The sequence below is a fragment of the Antechinus flavipes genome, chromosome 3 (assembly GCF_016432865.1).
Source record: "Antechinus flavipes isolate AdamAnt ecotype Samford, QLD, Australia chromosome 3, AdamAnt_v2, whole genome shotgun sequence".
Classification (NCBI taxonomy): Eukaryota; Metazoa; Chordata; class Mammalia; order Dasyuromorphia; family Dasyuridae; genus Antechinus; species Antechinus flavipes.
This window is the reverse complement of record NC_067400.1, coordinates 321,914,081-321,932,988: the sequence shown is the minus strand read 5'-3', so window position 1 is coordinate 321,932,988 and position 18,908 is coordinate 321,914,081. Positions and strand designations below refer to the sequence as shown.

Below are 18,908 nucleotides of genomic sequence, written 5' to 3'. Positions count from 1 at the left end.
ACCACCTCCACTAATCTTACTAGACTAGACTGTGTGCCAATTTGTAGGGATAAAAATATAAAGAATGAAAAATTATTTACTCTCAAGGAGTTTACACATTGTAATGGGGGGGACAAATATGTATATAATTATGTATGGAATTTATTACAGAGAATAAATATAAGATCATTAGGGAGCTGATCTAAGAGTCTAACTCCTTTTACAGATGTAGGAACTGGATCCTAGGGAGTAACTGCTAGTTTATGACAAAAGACAACCCTAGGTTTCTTGACTTTTAGTTTAGTACATGTTCATATGCCCCTTACTTCCAAAATTCTTACATTCTTGAATATTAATATATTTTAAAAAACTGAAGTAATAATGATGAGGATTTTGTAAGTCAAAATAAAGCAGTTATTATTGGCATACTGTTTTAGGTTGGGCCTCATGAATTTTGCTGTGATTAGGCTCTGATTGAAAGCTTTGCATGTATAGAAACCTGTTGTATTTATGAGATATTGAAACTTACAATCAGTAAATTTAACAAATCAACTAATGTTTGTTGAGAATTCATTATGAGGAGTAAATCATAGTGTAATAAAACAGAAAGCATTCTAGACTTAACCACTTACAATACAGCCTTGGACAAATCACTCTTGAGCCTCAAATTCCATCTATAAAGTGAGGAAGTTGAACTAGATTACACCTTAGATTCTTTCTAGCTCCAAATTTATGGTCCTATGAGCCAAAGACCTTGTACTTATCCTTACTTGAAAGAAATTTATAATTTAGACAAAGAGATTGCTTAACTAGAAAGAGGAACATTATAGATGTGGTGTGGATTATAAAAGCTATGGGAGTTTAGAAGAAGGAAGGATTTTACCTTGGGTTTGTGGTCAGGGAATTCTTTAGGCGGTGGTAGTGCTTGAGCTAAACTATGAAAGATTTAGTTAAGATTTAGCTAAGTAGCAAAAAAGTGGGAAACTTCATATTCAGTCCATATTCAGTTCAGCAAATGTCAAGAACCAAGTTGAGAGACAGACTTTGTGTGTGTGTGTGTGTGTGTGTGTGTGTGTGTGTGTGTGTAAGAGAGAGAAAGTGTATTTTGCTGGAGTATAGGGTTTGTATAGGACAGTATAATAGGTTGGAAGAAATAGGTTAGAGCTAGATTTTATAAAGCTATTGGATACCATACAAAAATGCCTTAATTAAGGTATACATAGAGACTATTTCAAAACTTCTTAGCTTTTCTTAAAGCTTCCACATCACCATCCCTCCCCATCCTCAAAGTTGAAAATCATAATTCATCCTTTACTCAGAATAGAAAGCTTCCTCTTTTCTATTTTTCACAACTTCCTGACACCATTTCCTACTCTTTTAGTCTAGTTTCTGAGAAAAATGTCTCTGCTAAGTGTAACTCTCCATCCTGACTCCTTTGGGAGTTCACCTTTCTCTTAACTAAAAATTTCCAGTCTCTTTATTCACTGGCACCTTCCCTGTTGCCTATAAATGATCTCACATTCTCTTATCCTTAAATGTTTCACTTGACTCTACCATTTCCACAAACTATTGCTGTATATCTCTCTTCCCTTTCATAGTTGAAATCAGTTTCCAAGAATTATAATGGAGCATCATCCGAATATCAGTGGAGATGAGTATAGTAGGTATATGTAGCATGCAACAAATTATGAACAAGATATAAAGTTAGAATAATGGCATAAGGGTTGTAATCGTCTAGTCTCTGGAATGTAGGAAGTACTTTAAAGTGCTTTTGTCTTTCTATCATTGGTGAAAAGTGTAATAAAAAAATTAGATTAATGGACAGCTTGCTGTGCTCATTAGTATTGATAGCAATGTCAGGAATACTAGAAGTCCCTTAACATATTGAGTGGATTCCCAATAGAGGATTTATTGGAAGGGATGAAAAAGAGTAACAATAAGAAAATGTGAATAAGTTATAATTTTACTTTTGGAGAAAGCAGTATCTGCATTGATAAAGTCACATTTCAGGTCTTCACTAAAGAGGAAGCATCTGAGTGGTTGGTTTCAGAATATTCTGCTGCTCATCAAAAGTAATTTTTATTTGCAGTATGATCTTTTCTTGCCCTACACAGAGATTAAATTTATTAATGCAGTTTTTTCTTCCTTTTCCTTACTGTATTCAAAGTTGTCATTTGCTCTTGTACTTTTTTTTTTTTTTGTATGCGAATCTGCATAGTGCAGTGGAAATAGCACTCTATTTCAGTTCTTACTCCTGGATTCAAAAGCTGGTCTTGCCACTTAATAGTAATGACATCTAAGTCATTTACAAAATAGAAATAAGCATACTGGTATCATCTACCTCACAAAGCCATGCTTTGTATTGAATGAGATGGTGTATTTGAAGCACAGTGTAAATTTGAAAATTTTGTGAATGTAAGTTAGTATCATAATGATAATAAGCCTATTTGTATTTGAGAAAAGCCTGTTTGTAAATGGGTTGTCTGTTTATTAAAATAGGCCAAAGAGATTTAGCCAAATGATTGTTAAAGGTGGAATTTTGAAGTAAATCACTTTATTAAAAAAGTATGAAGTAACATTTGAGTATTGGGTAGATTGATATCCACTATTTTCCATCTCTTTATAACAAGAAATTGTACATTTCCAATTGTAAAAGTTCTTTTTGCCCAAATGTCATCTGGTTGTTGCAGTTTCTTGGAGGTTTTTCTTATTTGAGGATCATAGTTTTAGATTTTAGAGGGACCTTAGATTAGAAGTCATAGTCCAAACTATTTTTAGAAGTGAGGAAACTAAGGTTTAGAAATTTAAATGACTTTTACTAACATCATACAGGTTACTTTATGGCAGAGTTAAAGAAACCTTGAGAACCTAGGTACAAATTCAACATTTTTTCTTCGATACAATATTTTTACCCCTGCTTTACTAGGTTGATTTAAAAAAAAAAGTAGGTTTGAATCTCTGCTTTGTGGTTTCTCTTGGTTTTTGTCACATCATATAATCTTTCAGTAACTATTTCTTCATTTGTAAAATGAGGAAGTTGGACTTAATGACCTAAATCCATGTTACAGATTCAAAAATAATACAGTAAGATAAGGTAATTTTAAATGTTTATGAAAGCCAACTAATCAACCTTAGACTGAGTATGAGAATCTCCCTTTTTCAGAGGGCAATTCTTAGAAAAAGTTGCCTCTATTTGTTACTTCCACTTTCTCATTTTCTTCCTAAAGCAGGAAGTTGATAATCTAGTCTTTCACTTTTTTAAAATTACATTTTTATTAGATACTTTTATTTTTATATCACCGATTTCTCCCAGTGTCCTTTTTATCTTCCTCCCAAACAGCTATCCTTATGACAAATAATATTTTTACTTTTATTTTTTTCACTTTTAAAAAAAAAAATTATAGCTTTTTATTTATAAGATATATGCATAGGTAATTTTTCAGCATTGACAATTGCAAATTGTTTTGTTCCAACTTTTTCCCTCCTTCTCCCCATCCCTTCCCCCAGATGGCAGATTGACCAATAAATGTTAGATATGTTAAAGTATAAGTTAAATACAATATATGTATACATGTCCAAACAATTAATTTACTGTATAAAAAGAATTGGACTTTGAAATCGTGTACAATCAATTTGTAAAGGAAATCAAAAATGCAGGCAGACAAAAATAAAAGGATTGGGAATTCTATGTAGTGGTTCATAGTCATCTCCCAGAGTTCTTTCCCTGGGTGTAGCTGGTCCAGTTCATTACTGCTCTATTGGAACTGATTTGGTTCATCTTCACTGTTGAAGAGGGCCATGTCTATCAGAATTAATCATCATATAGTATTATTGTTGAAGTATATAATGATCTTCTGGTCCTGCTCATTTTACTCAGCATCCATTCATGTAAGTCTCTCCAGGCCTTTCTGAAATCATCCTGCTGGTCATTTCTTACAGAACAATAATATTCCATAATATTCATATACCACAATTTATTCAGCCATTCTCCAATTGATGGGCATCCACTCAGTTTCCAGTTTCTGGCCACTACAAAGAGGGCTGCCGCAAACATTCTTGCACATACAGGCCCCTTTCCCTTCTTTAAAATCTCTTTGGGATATAAGCCCTGTTGTAATACTGCTGGGTCAAAGGGTATGCATGGTTTGATAGCTACAAATAATATTTTTAAAGGAAAAAAAAAAGAAGCGGGGGGGGGGGGAGGGAGGGGAGGGGCCACGATAATGCATCTGGGAAATTCTGAAAATTTATGTTCCATTCTTTAAAGTTAAAATTGTTCTGTTCTTGTGGACTCACTCCGCAAAGGAGTGAGTGGTGGGGACACCTAGACTTTCAAACTAGAATTAATTCCAGATCTTATTTTTAACCCATCTTGATTGCCTTTAGATCTAAAGGACACTTCCTTGGGTTTAGTGAGAATAGTGTCTTTACTTCAGAATATTTCATGCTGATTTTGGAATTGCCTTCTTGGACTCTCTAAATTAAACTCCTAGATATTTCTTTTAATTCTATATTTCCCCTCAACCAATTAGCCCCATTATGAAATGACTGGATTTAACCTAAATATTCAAGACCATTTAGCCAACTAATTTGCTTTCTTTTATCCAAAGTTAAGGAGTCAAAAAATCAAAAAACATTTTTTTCCAACAGTGTTATTCACCTTCATATTCAATTCATACTTGATGCTCACAACAGACACATCTATTTTTATAGTACATTACATTGAGCCTTTTGATAATTCTCAGAAGTTTTTATTGTTGTCATGCATGTCAAACTTTTAATTTTGTATATTGGGCATATAAGTTTACTTTTGCTATGTTGGTATATCCTATGGAATTGGGAAAGGGTAAGTGGCTACTTCCTACTTATTGATTGCTATAAAGTAACTAATTTCAACCTAAAATATTTTGAAATTGGTTAGGAAGAACACTAAAGGGAGAAGGTGAATATTCTTGTGTACTTCAGAAAATAGAAATGTTCCAATTCTAGAAAAATAAGTATGACATTTGCAGATTTAAAAAATTGATTCAAAATTATCAAATATTTTTTAAGCAAAATAGATTATTAAATCTGGTTAGACCACATAGTCATTGCTATATTTCCCGAAGAATAGGATATAACTGCAGAAAAAGCAAAAGATAACCAGAAATGGGATAATTTGAGTTTCTAGCTTTAATATCAAGTGCACTGGAGAATTGAAAATCTGAAATAATTATCAAAATTAATTTTCTAGATTTGTAGCAGTGATTTAAAATATTTGTCTTTCAGTTGCACATGTTTAATCTATAATGGATTGCTTGTTGCCTATGGAAGGGGGTGGAAGGAGGGAGGGAGAAAAATTTGGAACACAAGGTTTTGCAAAGGTGAATGTTGAAAATTATCCTTGCATGTATTTGGTAAAATAAAAAATTATTAAAAATATTTGTCTTTCTTATTATTGATCATTGCTTTTCTTTTCCCCGTTTTACCCAATTTACTTTCTAATCTCATAGTTTTGTCATTAGGCCCACTTGCCAGAATTCAGCCTTCCTTGAGAATTTTTTTTACTTAGTGGAATAAGTGTAATTTTTTTTTTTTTAATCTTTGGCTTTGGAGTCTGAAAAATTCTTATGTCTTTGCCACTTGCCTCACCTTGAACAAGTCTTTGAATTCTATTGCTTTCTGGGTAAAATGAAGGGGTTGGACTAGATGATCTGAAGTCCCTTTCAGTTCTGCATCTGTGATTTTGTTATTATAAGCTTAACTCTTCTTGACTTACAGCCCTCTATTTTTTTTAAGTTTTATTTCCCAATGATATGTAATTTTAACATTCATTAAAAAAAAAACTATTGAATTTTAAATCTTTTCCTTCCCTCCTATGCCCCCTTTTATTCCCCCTTGAGAAGATAGACAATTTGATATAGGTTATACATATGCAGTCATGTAATACTCATAAAATCATACTTTGAAAGAAAACAGATTTTAAAATAACAAGGAAAATAAAGTTAAATTATTTTATCTGCATTCAGATTCCATTGGTTCTTTCTCTGGAGGTAGATAGCATTTTTCTTCATAAGTTCTTCAGATGTCTTGGATTGTATTGCTAGGAATAACTAGGTCATTCACACTAGATCATCACATAATATTGGCTATTGATGTCTGTTATATTCTCCTGGTTCTACTCATTTTGTTTTGTACAAATTCATATAAATCTTTCTAGGTTTTTCTGAGAGCTTGTCATTTGTTTTTCTTTTCTTTTTTTTTTAACATTTAAAAAAATTATTAAAGCTTTTTATGTACAAAACCTATGCATGGGTAATTTTTTCAACATTGACCCTTGATAACTTTTTGTTATCAAATTGTTAAATTTTTCCCTCCTTCCCCCCACCCCTTTCCCTAGCTGGCAGGTAGTTCAATGCATATTAAATATGTTGAAATACATATTAGATCCTCTGTGTGTGTATGTATATATAGATATGTGTATATGTATACATACACACACATTTATACAGTGTTCTTGTTGCACAAGGAAAATCAGATCAAGAAGGAAGAAAAAGAAAAACTTAGAAAGAAAACAAAATGCAAGCAAATAACAAGAGTGAGAATGCTATGTTGTGTTCCACACTCTGTTCCCATGGTCTCTTTCTGGATGTAGAAGGCTCTCTTCATCACTGCACAAATGGTTTGAATCATCAAAATGTTGAAGAGAGACACTTTCCTTCAGACTTGATCGTTGTATAGTCTTGTTGTTACTGTGTATAATGATCTCCTGGTTCTGTTCATTTCACTTAGCATCAGTTCATGTAGGTCTCTTCAAGCCTCTCTGAAATCATTCTGCTGGTTGTTTCTTATAAAAAATAGTATTCCATAGCATTCATAAACCATAATTTATTCACCATTCTCCAATTGATGGGCATCTACTCATTTTCCAGTTTCTTGCCACTACAAAAAGGGCTGCCACAAATATTTTTGCACATGTGGATCTTTTCCCTTCTTTAATATCTCTTTGGGATATAAGCCCAGTAGTAACTTTTTGGGCATAATTCCAAACTGCTCTCCAGAATGGTTGGATCTCTTCACAATTCCACCAAAAATGTATCAGTGTCCCAGTTTACCCACATCCCCTCCAACATTCATCATTATTTTTCCCTGTCATCTTAGCCAATCTGACAGATGTGTAGTGATATCTCAGAGTTGTCTTAATTTGCATTTCTCTGATCAATAATGATTTGGAGTACTTTTTCATGTGACTACAAATAATTTCAATTTCTCATCTGAAAATTGTCTGTTCATATCCTTTGACCATTTATCAATTGGAGTATGGCTTGAACTATTATAAATGAGTCAATTCTCTATATATTTTAGAAATGAGACCTTTATCAGATCCTTTGGATCCCCAGTTTATTGCTTCCCTTTTAATCTTGTCTGTATTAGTTTTGTTTGTAAAAAAACTTTTTAACTTAGTACAACCAAAATTGCCTATTTTATGATCAATAATGATCTCTAGTTCTTCTTTGGTCACAAATTCCTTCCTCCTCCACAAATCTGAGAGGTAAACTATCCTATGTTCTTCTAATTTGTTTATAATATCATTCTTTATGTCTAGATTATGAACCCATTTCAACCTTATCTTGGTATATAGTATTAAGTTCGGGTCTATGCTAACTTTGTGCCATACTAGTTTCCAATTTTCCCAGCAGTTTTGGCAGATAGTGAATTCTTGTCCCAAAAGGTGGGGCCTTTGGGTTTGTCAAATACTAGATTGTTATAGTCATTGGCTATTTTTTGTTGTTGTTCTGTGAACCTAACCTATTTCCACTGATCAACTTCTCTATTTCTTAGCCAGTACCAAATGGTTTTGATGATCGCTGCTTTATAATACAGTTTTAGATCTGGTACAGCTGGGCCACCTTCATTTGCTTTTCTCTTCATTAATTCCTTTGAAATTCTTGACTTTTTGTTCTTCCAGGTGAAATTTTGTTATTTTTTTCTAGTTTAGTAAAATAGTTTCTTGGGACTTAATAGATTAGTTTAGGGAATATTGTCATCTTTATTATATTCGCTCGACCTATCCAAAAGCGCTTGATATTTTTCCAGTTGCTTAGATCTGACTTTATTTGTGTGGAAAGTGTTTTGTAGTTTTCCTTATGTAGTTCCTAACTTTTCCTTGGCAGATAAATTCCCAAATATTTTGTATTATTTCTGAGTGCCCTTTAACTGAAGCTTCATTGCATTATATAATATTGCTAGTAGAAATCTTCTATTTGCTTGGGGACAGTTTAAGGGTTGACAGCCCTATTTATTTGGAATTTTTGATTTAAATGACTAAAATAAATGAAGTAACCCTTGTAATAAAAAAAAAAAACATAGTAATATATAAAGGCACTACAAATGTTTTTTAAGAAGCAGAGGGGAGATTTCTGATAGAGGAGTAAAAACTTATTTAAGGACCAATGAAAGTTTTAATTTCTATTAATTTGGCATTGACATTAATATGAAAGCATGGCATTAAGAGTAGTCTAGAAGACCCAAATTCACATTATACTTCTGACTCAGAATGATTCTGTAACTCTCAGTACTTCACTTCTCAGAGAATTAGGCAACTCTTCAAGACTATTGTTTGCATAACAGTTTCTGATCTACACTGAGAAATATGTTTCCTTAGTAAGAATTCCCTCCACCAGTGAAATTTGAATTCTGAACAAAAACAACAAAAGGCATGGGTTTACCTTTGCTTTATTTTAAATAAGCCATTCCATTAATATATCTTTGTTTGAAAAATGGTGAGTAAATATAATTCTGTAGCTATAAGGTATAAACTGAATACATGTTTATTGGTTTTTTTTTATGACTATACATTTTTTTTCCTATTATTGAGCCATTTATAGACAGTACAGCTGACTTCATCTATTTTTACAACTGCATAGTATGCTTCTTGGTATTTCTTTTGATTTTTCCTTGTTTTATGACTGACTCTTCTTATTTTTGAAACAGTGATCACATGGAAAATGTTTGTGGCTATTTGATGAAATATACCAATCTTGTCACTGGCTGGCAATATCGGTAAGTATTATTTTGTACCAGTTTTTTCTTGTAAGATAGCAGAGTAATGGAAAGGGTAGTGGGACTGATGATTCTTACATATTTTAATGGTCATTTACTGGGATGCCATTTTTAATGATGTTATGGTAAGTCTTCCATTATCATTTTCTTGCACTCTACTGTATGTTAATATTTTTTAATGGAGATCAGATGCTAGACATTTTTTAAAATAACTTTTTATTGATGGAACGTATGCCAGGGTAATTTTTTACAGCATTATCCCTTGCATTCACTTCTGTTCCGATTTTTCCCCTCCCTCCCTCCACCCCTTCCCCCAGATGGCAAGCAGTCCTTTACATGTTGAATGGGTTACAGTATATCCTAGATACAATATATGTGTGCAGAACCGAACATTTTTCTTGTTGCACAGGAAGAATTGAATTCAGAAGGTATAAATAACCCGGAAAGAAAAACAAAAATGCAAGCAATTTATATTCATTTCCCAGTGTTCTTTCTCTAGGTGTAGCTGCTTCTGTCCATCTTTGATCAATTAAAGCTCTCTTTGGCAGAGATTTGAAACATGGCTACCATGTGAGGACCCTCTGTCTACTGGACCCTCTGTCCAGTGCCCTCCTTATCTCTACCTTCGCCTATACTTTAACTTTGCTTACCCAATAATAAACCTCTTTTATCAAAAAAAAAAAAAAATTAAAGCTCTCTTTATCGAAGAGATCCACTTCCATCAGAATACATCCTCAAATAGTATCGTTGTTGAGGTATATAATGATCTCCTGGTTCTGCTCATTTCACTTAGCATCAGTTCATGTAAGTCTCGATGCTAGACATCTTTATGCAACACTTTGCTTGCCATACTAATTTTGCATAGCTACATATCTTTTCCTCCCTGAAAAACTACTTCTGTAATGATATTAATAAGAGACAATTAGGAGGAAAAAATAGGTTTTGCTGTACCCAAGACCTAATAACCAAAAGCTTATTGTTCTACTATTATAACTTGATTCTTATGGATTTGGAATGTCTATCTGTTTCTGGGAATTCCCAACTATTCCCAATTCATATTCTCAGCTATTCATAACAACTTTAACAAATTTAAATTCTGTAAACTTTTTTACTGAAAGACTGAGATATTGATTAAGTAGCAAACACATTTGGATGCTACAGCAAAAAATCTGTTAATATATATATATATATATCTTTTTATGCACTTGTAACTTCCCCCAAATAAAGAGGGAATTTTTTTTATAAAACATTTGTAAAGTTCCCCAAATTTTTGTCTTTTCTGGAGCGCTTTCCATTGCAAATGCTTTTGTCTATATTTCAATATCCCTTATGTAAATACATACACACACACACATACACACACATAAAATAGAAAAAGAGAATTCTTTTTTTGGAATTTAAATCATTCTATTTTGTGTTTTTTATTATTATTATTATTATACAATAATGCCTACATTTTTCTTTTAGAACTATCTTCCCTTTCTGTTTCCTTCTGCACTTCCTTTTTTTTTCTTCTTTTTTTAGCATTAGTATTGCTAACTTCCCCTCCCCCAGTTCTCTTCCCCCTTTAAAACAGAGACACAAAAGAATAAAATCCTTTTAACAATTAGTGAAGCAGAATGAATCTATCCAATAGTCATGACCAAAAAAACTTTATCATCTCTGTCAGAGCAGGCTAACATGCTTTTATGTTAGGTCCTTTAAAGACATGGTTGATCATTGATCAGAGTTATTAAGTCTTTCAAAGTTGGTTTGCTTTTCTTGCTTTACTTGTATAAATTGTTTCTTGCTGTACCTATATAAATAATTCTAGCATTGGTTGCTTCACCATTAATTTATACTACTCTGATACAATTTCTTATTGTGCAGTAATATTCTATTCTATTCATACCAAAAAATAATTCACTGCTCTCCTATTGTCTAGGAAGCAATTTAAGACACCCTTTAAGGGTGGGGAAAAGGGAGGGAAAAAATTTGGAACACAAGGTTTACAAAGGTGAATGTTGAAAATAATCCATGTAGTGTTTTGAAAATAAAAAGCTTTAATTAACAAAAAAGATATCCTTTTAGATTCTTCCCTTTCTGTTTCCCCTCCCCTTGTCTTCTTTTAATCCTCTGTCCCATACTCACTTATTTCCCTGTTGATTTTTATATATTTTTAAACTGTGTGTGCAAGTGTTCAGTCTGCCTTCATTCATTTCAGAAAATTCATTTTTTTTAAATTTAATTTTTATTTAATAATTACTTTATATTGACACTCGTTTCTGTTCCGATTTTTTTTTTCCCCTCCCTCCCTCCACCCCCTCCCCTAGATGGCAAGCAGTCCTTTATATGTTGGATATGTTGCAGTGTATCCTAGATACAATATATGTTTGCAGAACCGAACAGTTCTCTTGTTGCATAGGGAGAATTGGATTCAGAAGGTATAAATAACCCGGGAAGAAAAACAAAAATGCAGATAGTTCACATTCGTTTCCCAGTTCTTTCTTTGGGTGTAGCTGCTTTTGTCCGTCATTTATCAATTGAAACTCAGTTAGGTCTCTTTGTCAAAGAAATCCACTTCCATCAAAATATGTCCTCATACAATATCGTTGTCGAAGTGTATAATGATCTCCTGGTTCTGCTCATTTCACTTAGCATCAGTTCATGTAAGTCTCGCCAGTCCTCTCTGTATTCATCCTGCTGGTCATTTCTTACAGAACAATAATATTCCATAACATTCATATACCACAATTTACCCAGCCATTCTCCAATTGATGGGCATCCATTCATTTTCCAGTTTCTAGCCACTACAAACAGGGCTGCTACAAACATTTTGGCACATACAGGTCCCTTTCCCTTCTTTAGTATTTCTTTGGGATATAAGCCCAATAGAAACACTGCTGGATCAAAGGGTATGCACAATTTGATAATTTTTTGGGCATAATTCCAGATTGCTCTCCAGAATGGTTGGATTCGTTCACAACTCCACCAACAATGCATTAGTGTCCCAGTTTTCCGCATCCCCTCCAACATTCATCATTATTTTTTCCTTTCATCTTAGCCAATCTGACAGGTGTGTAGTGGTATCTCAGAGTTGTCTTAATTTGCATTTCTCTGATCAATAATGATTTGGAACACTCTTTCATATGAGTGGTAATAGTTTCAATTTCATCCTCTGAAAATTGTCTGTTCATATCCTTTGACCATTTATCAATTGGAGAATGGCTTGATCAGAAAATTCATTTTGACACCCACACTGCCCCACATCTTCTTCCTTATTTATTTAATCTTCTTGCACACCTATTTTTTTTTTTTGCATTTTTCCTCCTTTTTACAGTAGTGTCTTTTTCATTTTTCATCTCTTCAGACCCTCAGAACAGAATAAAATACTCCCTCAGTAACTTTATGACTCTGAAGCAATATTGGTTTCTTCTCCCTCTAATTCTAAGATTAATATTTAAGAGTTAAAGAACTCTTTAATTAATTCTTTAACACCAAAAAGTTGTAATAATTAACAAGTTTTAACGACTTTTTTAGATGAAAATGAATATCCGTTTAAAAGAACAAAACCCTTATAACAAGTATACATCATCAAGCAAAACAAATTCTTGAATTGTTCATGTCCAAAAATGCTTGTATCATCTTCATTATATTACCTGTTTTATTTGGAGGTAGGTAGCTTAATTCATCATTGATTCTCTTGGAGTCATGATAGATCATTACATTGATCAGAATTCTTAAATCTATCAAAGTTATAATTTCTTTATAATATCTTGTATAAATTATGAACCAGTACTTAACACTAGAAATACACAAAGAAAATTTAAATTAAAACGATTGTTGGGAAAAATGGAGAATGGGCATGATCCTTGGGTGCCCATTGAGTTCTAATATGTAGGGAAGGGAGAGAAAAAATTTAAGGACAACTGAGATTTGTTACTTGGGTAACTATAGAATAGTGGAACCATGAACAAAAAGAGGGCTGAAATCACTTAATAGTATTTTTGTATATAGTTAGAGGAAACATCTAATAGAAAATAGTATAAATAAAGTACTATACATTCTTTAATTTTTAAAAGATTATTCCTGAGATGTTTTATGTTTAACAGGTCAACATGGTATATGGGAAGGAGTGTTATACTTAGAGTCAGGAACACTTGGGTTCAAATCATGATTTTGACGTTTACTAGTTCTGTGATGCTAGGAAAGTTACTTCACTTCTCTGAACCTTAGTGTACTCCTCTGTAAAATGGATATAATAGTACATAATACATCTCTTTGACAGAATTTTTGTGAGGATCAAATGATATTGTTTGTTTGAAATAATTCTAAGTCTTTTAAAACCTTAAAGTTAGATAAATGTTAGTTGTGTTATCCTTTATCCTCATAATCTCATTATTTCTATTATTTATATGAAAATTATAACACATTTGGCATCCTAGAATTCCATTGTACTAACAGGACAAGGAATCTTACCATATGTATCAATATACTCACAGGCCCATACATTAATACAGGGAGGTGGGGATGCGCAACATTTATGTATACAATAAAAAGATGATACTGAAAGGGGCCAGAATATATCAGACAAAGAGGAATTACTTTTAATGATTTAATTCCTGATCTTTTTTTTACTGTTTTCTCTGGCTTAAAAGCATGCCTGTGCCACTCAGATTTCTTCTATCCCTGCTTTTCTGGATTTGTTGTTCCTAAGAAATTTTGGTTCCAAACTTGGCCTGACCCATGGGGTCTGTTCTTTCCCCTTTTCTCCCAACCCTCAAGGCTTCAGGAAACCATTAAAATGTCTTTACAAACTCCAAATAAGACTATGAAGAGTCAGATATGATTGGATAATGAACAATTTGAATCCCACCTTTGTTTCAGGTAAATGAGTAGTTTCAGATAAATCATGACCAAAGGATAATTCATTGTAACTTCTATTACTGCCCATACCACCTGTTTATTCCTGAAAGAAACCATTTCCTCTGTTGTCTTTACTCTTGCATTTTTATTTGTTAACCTCATAATTTTGTACTCTACAATATAGTTACTCCATGCTAACATTCATTGTTTATTACACTGAGTTTGATAACCAGAAGAAGCACACATATGAAACACTAGTTCTATCTCTTTTGCTGTTATAGAATTTCCTTAGAATAACTTTATATATTCATTTGCCCAAAAGAAGCCCATTGTGTGAACTCTTGTTTTCATCCTTTCTCTTCTCTCCCACTCTTTAACTTCAGCTTATAGAGCAGGTTTCCCACAGTCATTAATAATCTTGGGGAATTTTTGACTAGCAATGAGATATACATTTTCCAATAAGAACTACCTTGGCTGCAAACTATTTTAGTATGTCATTTCATTTTCTTGGATGTAGTTATCTGTCATTTTTATAATTTGTTTTAGATTCCCTAATTCTTTAGGATTGATAGCTAGTTTTAGTGCTTCCTTCAAAGAACCTTTGTTGTGTAAAATTACTGTTTTGTGGTCAGTATCTATCCTTTACTTTTGTATTTATTTGCATTTATTTGTAAAGTTTTTGCTTGGTTAATTTTTAATAAAGGTACTATACACTTCTGAATTATCATTCAGTAATCATTATAGATCTATATTAGCTAGCTTTCAATGAATAGAGTGCTAGGCCTAGAATCAGAAGACCTAAATTCAATCTTCCCTCAGGTAATTTAATTAGCTGTATAACCCTAGAAAGTTTATTTAAGCTTTGTCTGCCTCAGTTTCCTCAACTGTAAAATGGGAGTCTTTCTCTACTCCCTGAACTTCTTTTCTTCTCCTGGCTGAAACCCTGATTGAAGGTGTCAACAGAATTTTTGAGTGCAATCCAGACTGGACAGATCTCTTTCTTTAATCTGGGAAGGACCAGAGCCAAACAGCAGCCCAGAAGCAGGTATGTCAGGACCTTGGTTGTAAGACTTATCTTTTGCCTTTTATAATATTTTATAATATTTTGTTCCAAGGTCTTCTCTCCTTTGGTAGTGGTAGTTGCTAAGTTTTTCTGTAATATTCACTTTGGTTTCTTAGTACTTGAACTTTTTTTTTCTTTCTAGCAGTTCAAAGTATTCTTTGATAGAGAATCTTTGGATTTGGGCCTTGACATTTCTAGAAGTTTTAATTTGAGAGTTTCAGTAGGTCCCAAGCAGCTTCTTTTTATTTTCACTTTGTCCTGTGGTTCTAAAAATCTATACAGCTTTAATTCATTATTATTATTTTTTAAGTTAGGATGTTCATGGAGTTCAGTAACATTTGGAGTTCATCCTACATTTTGTTCTATTTTGTATAGTTCCATTTCTTGTTGTCAGTCTTTTAGTTCTTTTGTGTCCATTCTAATTTTTAGATTTTTTTTTTATCTTCAATATCATTATCATTGATAGTAATACCAATAATTGGGTTTAGTACCTAAAGTTTTGCAAAGTATTTTACAGATATTATTTCATTTGATCCGTACAACAGAGTTAGCTGCTATAATTATTCCCCATTTTACAGATACTAAAAAAAACCACAAAAAACAAAAAACTTAAGAGATTATTTGCCCAATATCACAACTAATTATCTGAGACTGGGTTTGAACTCAGATTGTCCTGAGTTCTGAATATAGTCAAACACTATTACCTTAAGATCTCCTCTACTTTTCCTTCTAAGGCTTTATTCTTGAACATTAATTTTTTCTAATTCTTTCTTCTAGAGCAGTAGTTGGCAAACTGATATTGCATCCAACCCATAGCTTGTTTTTCTAGGATTCAAAAATTAAGAATAGTTTTTCCAATTAAAATTATATTCTCAAAAATATAGAAATCATTTATTGTTCAAAAGTCTTAACAAAAAATTTGTGAGGGGAAACATAGATTTGAACCTCAGGCTGTATTTTGCTGACACAAGCTCTAGTGTTCTCATTTTATTTATATTTATTTAAAAATTCCTCATTTCCTCCAAGAATTCTATTTGACCATATTGCTACACTGAGTTTTTGTTTGCAACTTTACCTTTAGATGGCTGTGGAAATCACTTTTGTCTGCTTATTTACTCATTTTTCCAGCTTATTTCTGGAATTGAGACTATGTCAGAGCCATGCACTGCATAGTTCTGCAAGAAATTAAGTGATCTATTTGATCCTGATCTGTATATCTGTGGTCCACAATCCTCAAGCACTTCAAGGGTGGCTCAATATAGAAAGCTATTCCCAGTGTCCTAAGACTATGGTGTAATATGATTGTAGCCTGGTCTATCTAAACTTTGCAGATGACACAGTAGCAGGCTTGATCTTGGTTGGAATTCCCGCATAAAGCTGTTGACTCCACAGCTTCTGTTGCTTTTTTGAAAGGATCAAAGTAACACAGCTGTAGACTCACTCCAGATCTATAGAAATTCCCTGTCAAAGATATAAAACTAGTCTCTTGCTTGTAACCCCCTTCTCCAGTGTTGTCAGACTTCTGGCTATTTCACTCTGTCTTATTGAGCTGGGAGAAGACCCACTAGTTTGTACTTGGATTTCTTCATTACCACTTAATCTGGTACTCTTTCACAATTTTTCTTGGAGTATTGTGCAAGAGACCTGGGCTGTATTGTTCTTACTCTTGTCATCTGTCTTGTCTGTCTTGTCTGTCTTGTCTGTCTATCCTTTTCTTTTTTTCCTTTGTTGGCTGAGGCAATGGTGGGGATTAAGTGATTTGTCCAGGTCACACAGCTAGGAAGTATTAAGTGTGTCTGAGAACAGATTTGAACTCAGGTCCTCCTGACTTTAGGACTGGTGCTCTATTCACTGTGCCACCTAGCTGCCTCTCTTGTTGTCTTTCTAATTCTTGTATTTTACTAGTAATATTCTAAGAAAAGTCAGAGTGGCATATAAAGCAAAGCTGACTACCATTCCATTTCTAGGGAGCCTCTGAATGTGAGGACATTCTTATAACCTTCACATCTGTCAAAATGGTAACTTTTTCTGATGATTATTATGGACTGTCAGGTACGATTACTTTTCTTAATGTCCATTCTGCATTTGTAAGTTAGCATTGACACTGATCTACATGCACCATTGCTTTTTCTACTGTTAACTGATAGAGAAATAAGTAGAATATCCTGAGCTTGTAGAGGCAACAGGGCCAGTGGAAAAAAGGACCTAGGAACCATCACATGGTAAGCATATTTCAGAGTTTTTAGGGGTCTTAAGCTATGTGACTTAGCTAAAAATTTTGTAAATACAGTATGTCAATTGATATAAATTCTTTACCATAATTCTAATAGTGCAATAGGGCATTGAGGTATATCAGGAGCTTGTACCCATATGACCGAATTGAAAGATGATAAAGGGGAAATGTTTCTTGCTAAAACAAAAAGACAGAGTTTCATGGAAAGAGAGAGCTTAGTATCAGACAAGTGCTATTTCACTAGCATTTCTGGTATCGTGTTCCTTACCTCCACATAGCTCTTCCTTAAATCCATACACTAGTTCTCAATTTCCTACTTCAATTTCAGTCCTTTGGATTGATGTTCCTATTAAACTTAAACCACCCCAAGTCTTTGATTTATTATTTGCCTTCAACATTGATTACTTTTCCCTCAACTCCCAATATCCATGATTACTCTTAATTAGCAACATGTTTCAGCCCCCTATGGATACAACAAAAATGATTGTTTTCTGTTTAATCTAAAACGTCTCTTAAAAGAGGAAAGAAATCCTCAGTTATTAATATGAGTAATTAATCAGTTCCTTGGTTATAAAAGTAATTAAAATAGCACACTTATTGTGTGAGTTTCTGGTCAGTATTGTGAGAGTGCAGTGCTATGTTATTTTGTTTATATACTTCTTATTATTTAGGCTAGAGAAATGACCAATAAGTAGTTTCCTAAATCTAGATATTTTTTAATGCATAAAGCTTTGATGAACTCAATCCTGATCTCCAAAGCCCTTAAAATTAGATGATATCAAATAGATTTATTAAAAAATTATTATAAAGACCAAAAGACAACAGATGGGTTATTTGGGAATGCATTCAAGTTGTAGTTGTAGTTGTAGGATATATATATATTTGAAACACACTATTTCAGTTTGTCAGGAAGCTGAATCTGAATTAAGTGGAATTTCAGGATGCTTCCAGGTCACTGCTACTATTACTTCTAAGTACAATTTCCTTCCCAGAAGATTAGATTTTTCTCTTTTTCCTTTTTTTTTTTTTTTTTTTTTTTTTTTTTAAACTCAGGCATTTGGGGTTAAGTGAATTGCCCAGGGCTACACAGCTGGGTCGTGTTAAGTGTTGGAAGGCAAGGCAGATTTGAGCTCAAGTTCTCCTGACTTCAGGGCTGGTTCTCTATCCACTGTCCCCGAGATTAGATTTTTCAAAAGGGTCTTAAATTTTAGACTAAAAATAGATGATAAAGTCTCACAGTTTTCCTAAATTATCTTTTTTCACTTCATAAAAAATCGTATTCATTGCCTCATAGTGGTATAGTGTGACAAACGTTAAGTGCTGTGTAAATGTTAGTTGCTGTTACTACAGTGAACTGACTTCTTGGAATGTAAGCTGGCAAGTTTTGTCATTTGGTACCAACTTCAAGTAGTCCTGCTGATAAACTTTATTTGGAGTTTAAGGACTAACCTATTCAAGTATAGAAGAGTTTTTCACCAATAAACTTGTGCCAAATGATTTTTTTTGGCCTTCGAAACCCAAGAAACAAAAGAAAATAAAAATTAAAAAATGTCTTTACATGTTTGCATTTCTTTTTGCTTCTGCTTTGTTGTTCTGCATCAAAAAGGATACAGAGGCTGCTAAGAATTAGTTTTTTGTCCATTTATAAACATTAACTTTTTTTTTTAATTAAAGCTTTTTATTTTTCAAAACATGTGTGGACAGTTCAACATTAGTCCTTGCAAAATCTTGCATTCCAATTTTCCT

At 33.1% G+C, this 18,908-nt stretch overlaps 1 protein-coding gene across 1 annotated transcript in view; it reads left to right on the top strand.

Moving 5' to 3' along the window:
* Positions 1–18,908, top strand: part of OSBPL11 (oxysterol binding protein like 11) — a 98,637-nt gene that overhangs the window by 9,337 nt on the left and 70,392 nt on the right. Inside the window, exon 2 of the mRNA XM_051985480.1 lies at positions 8,953–9,021. Within this exon, the coding sequence (XP_051841440.1) occupies positions 8,953–9,021 (69 nt within the window). The remainder of the gene's footprint in view (positions 1–8,952; positions 9,022–18,908) is intronic.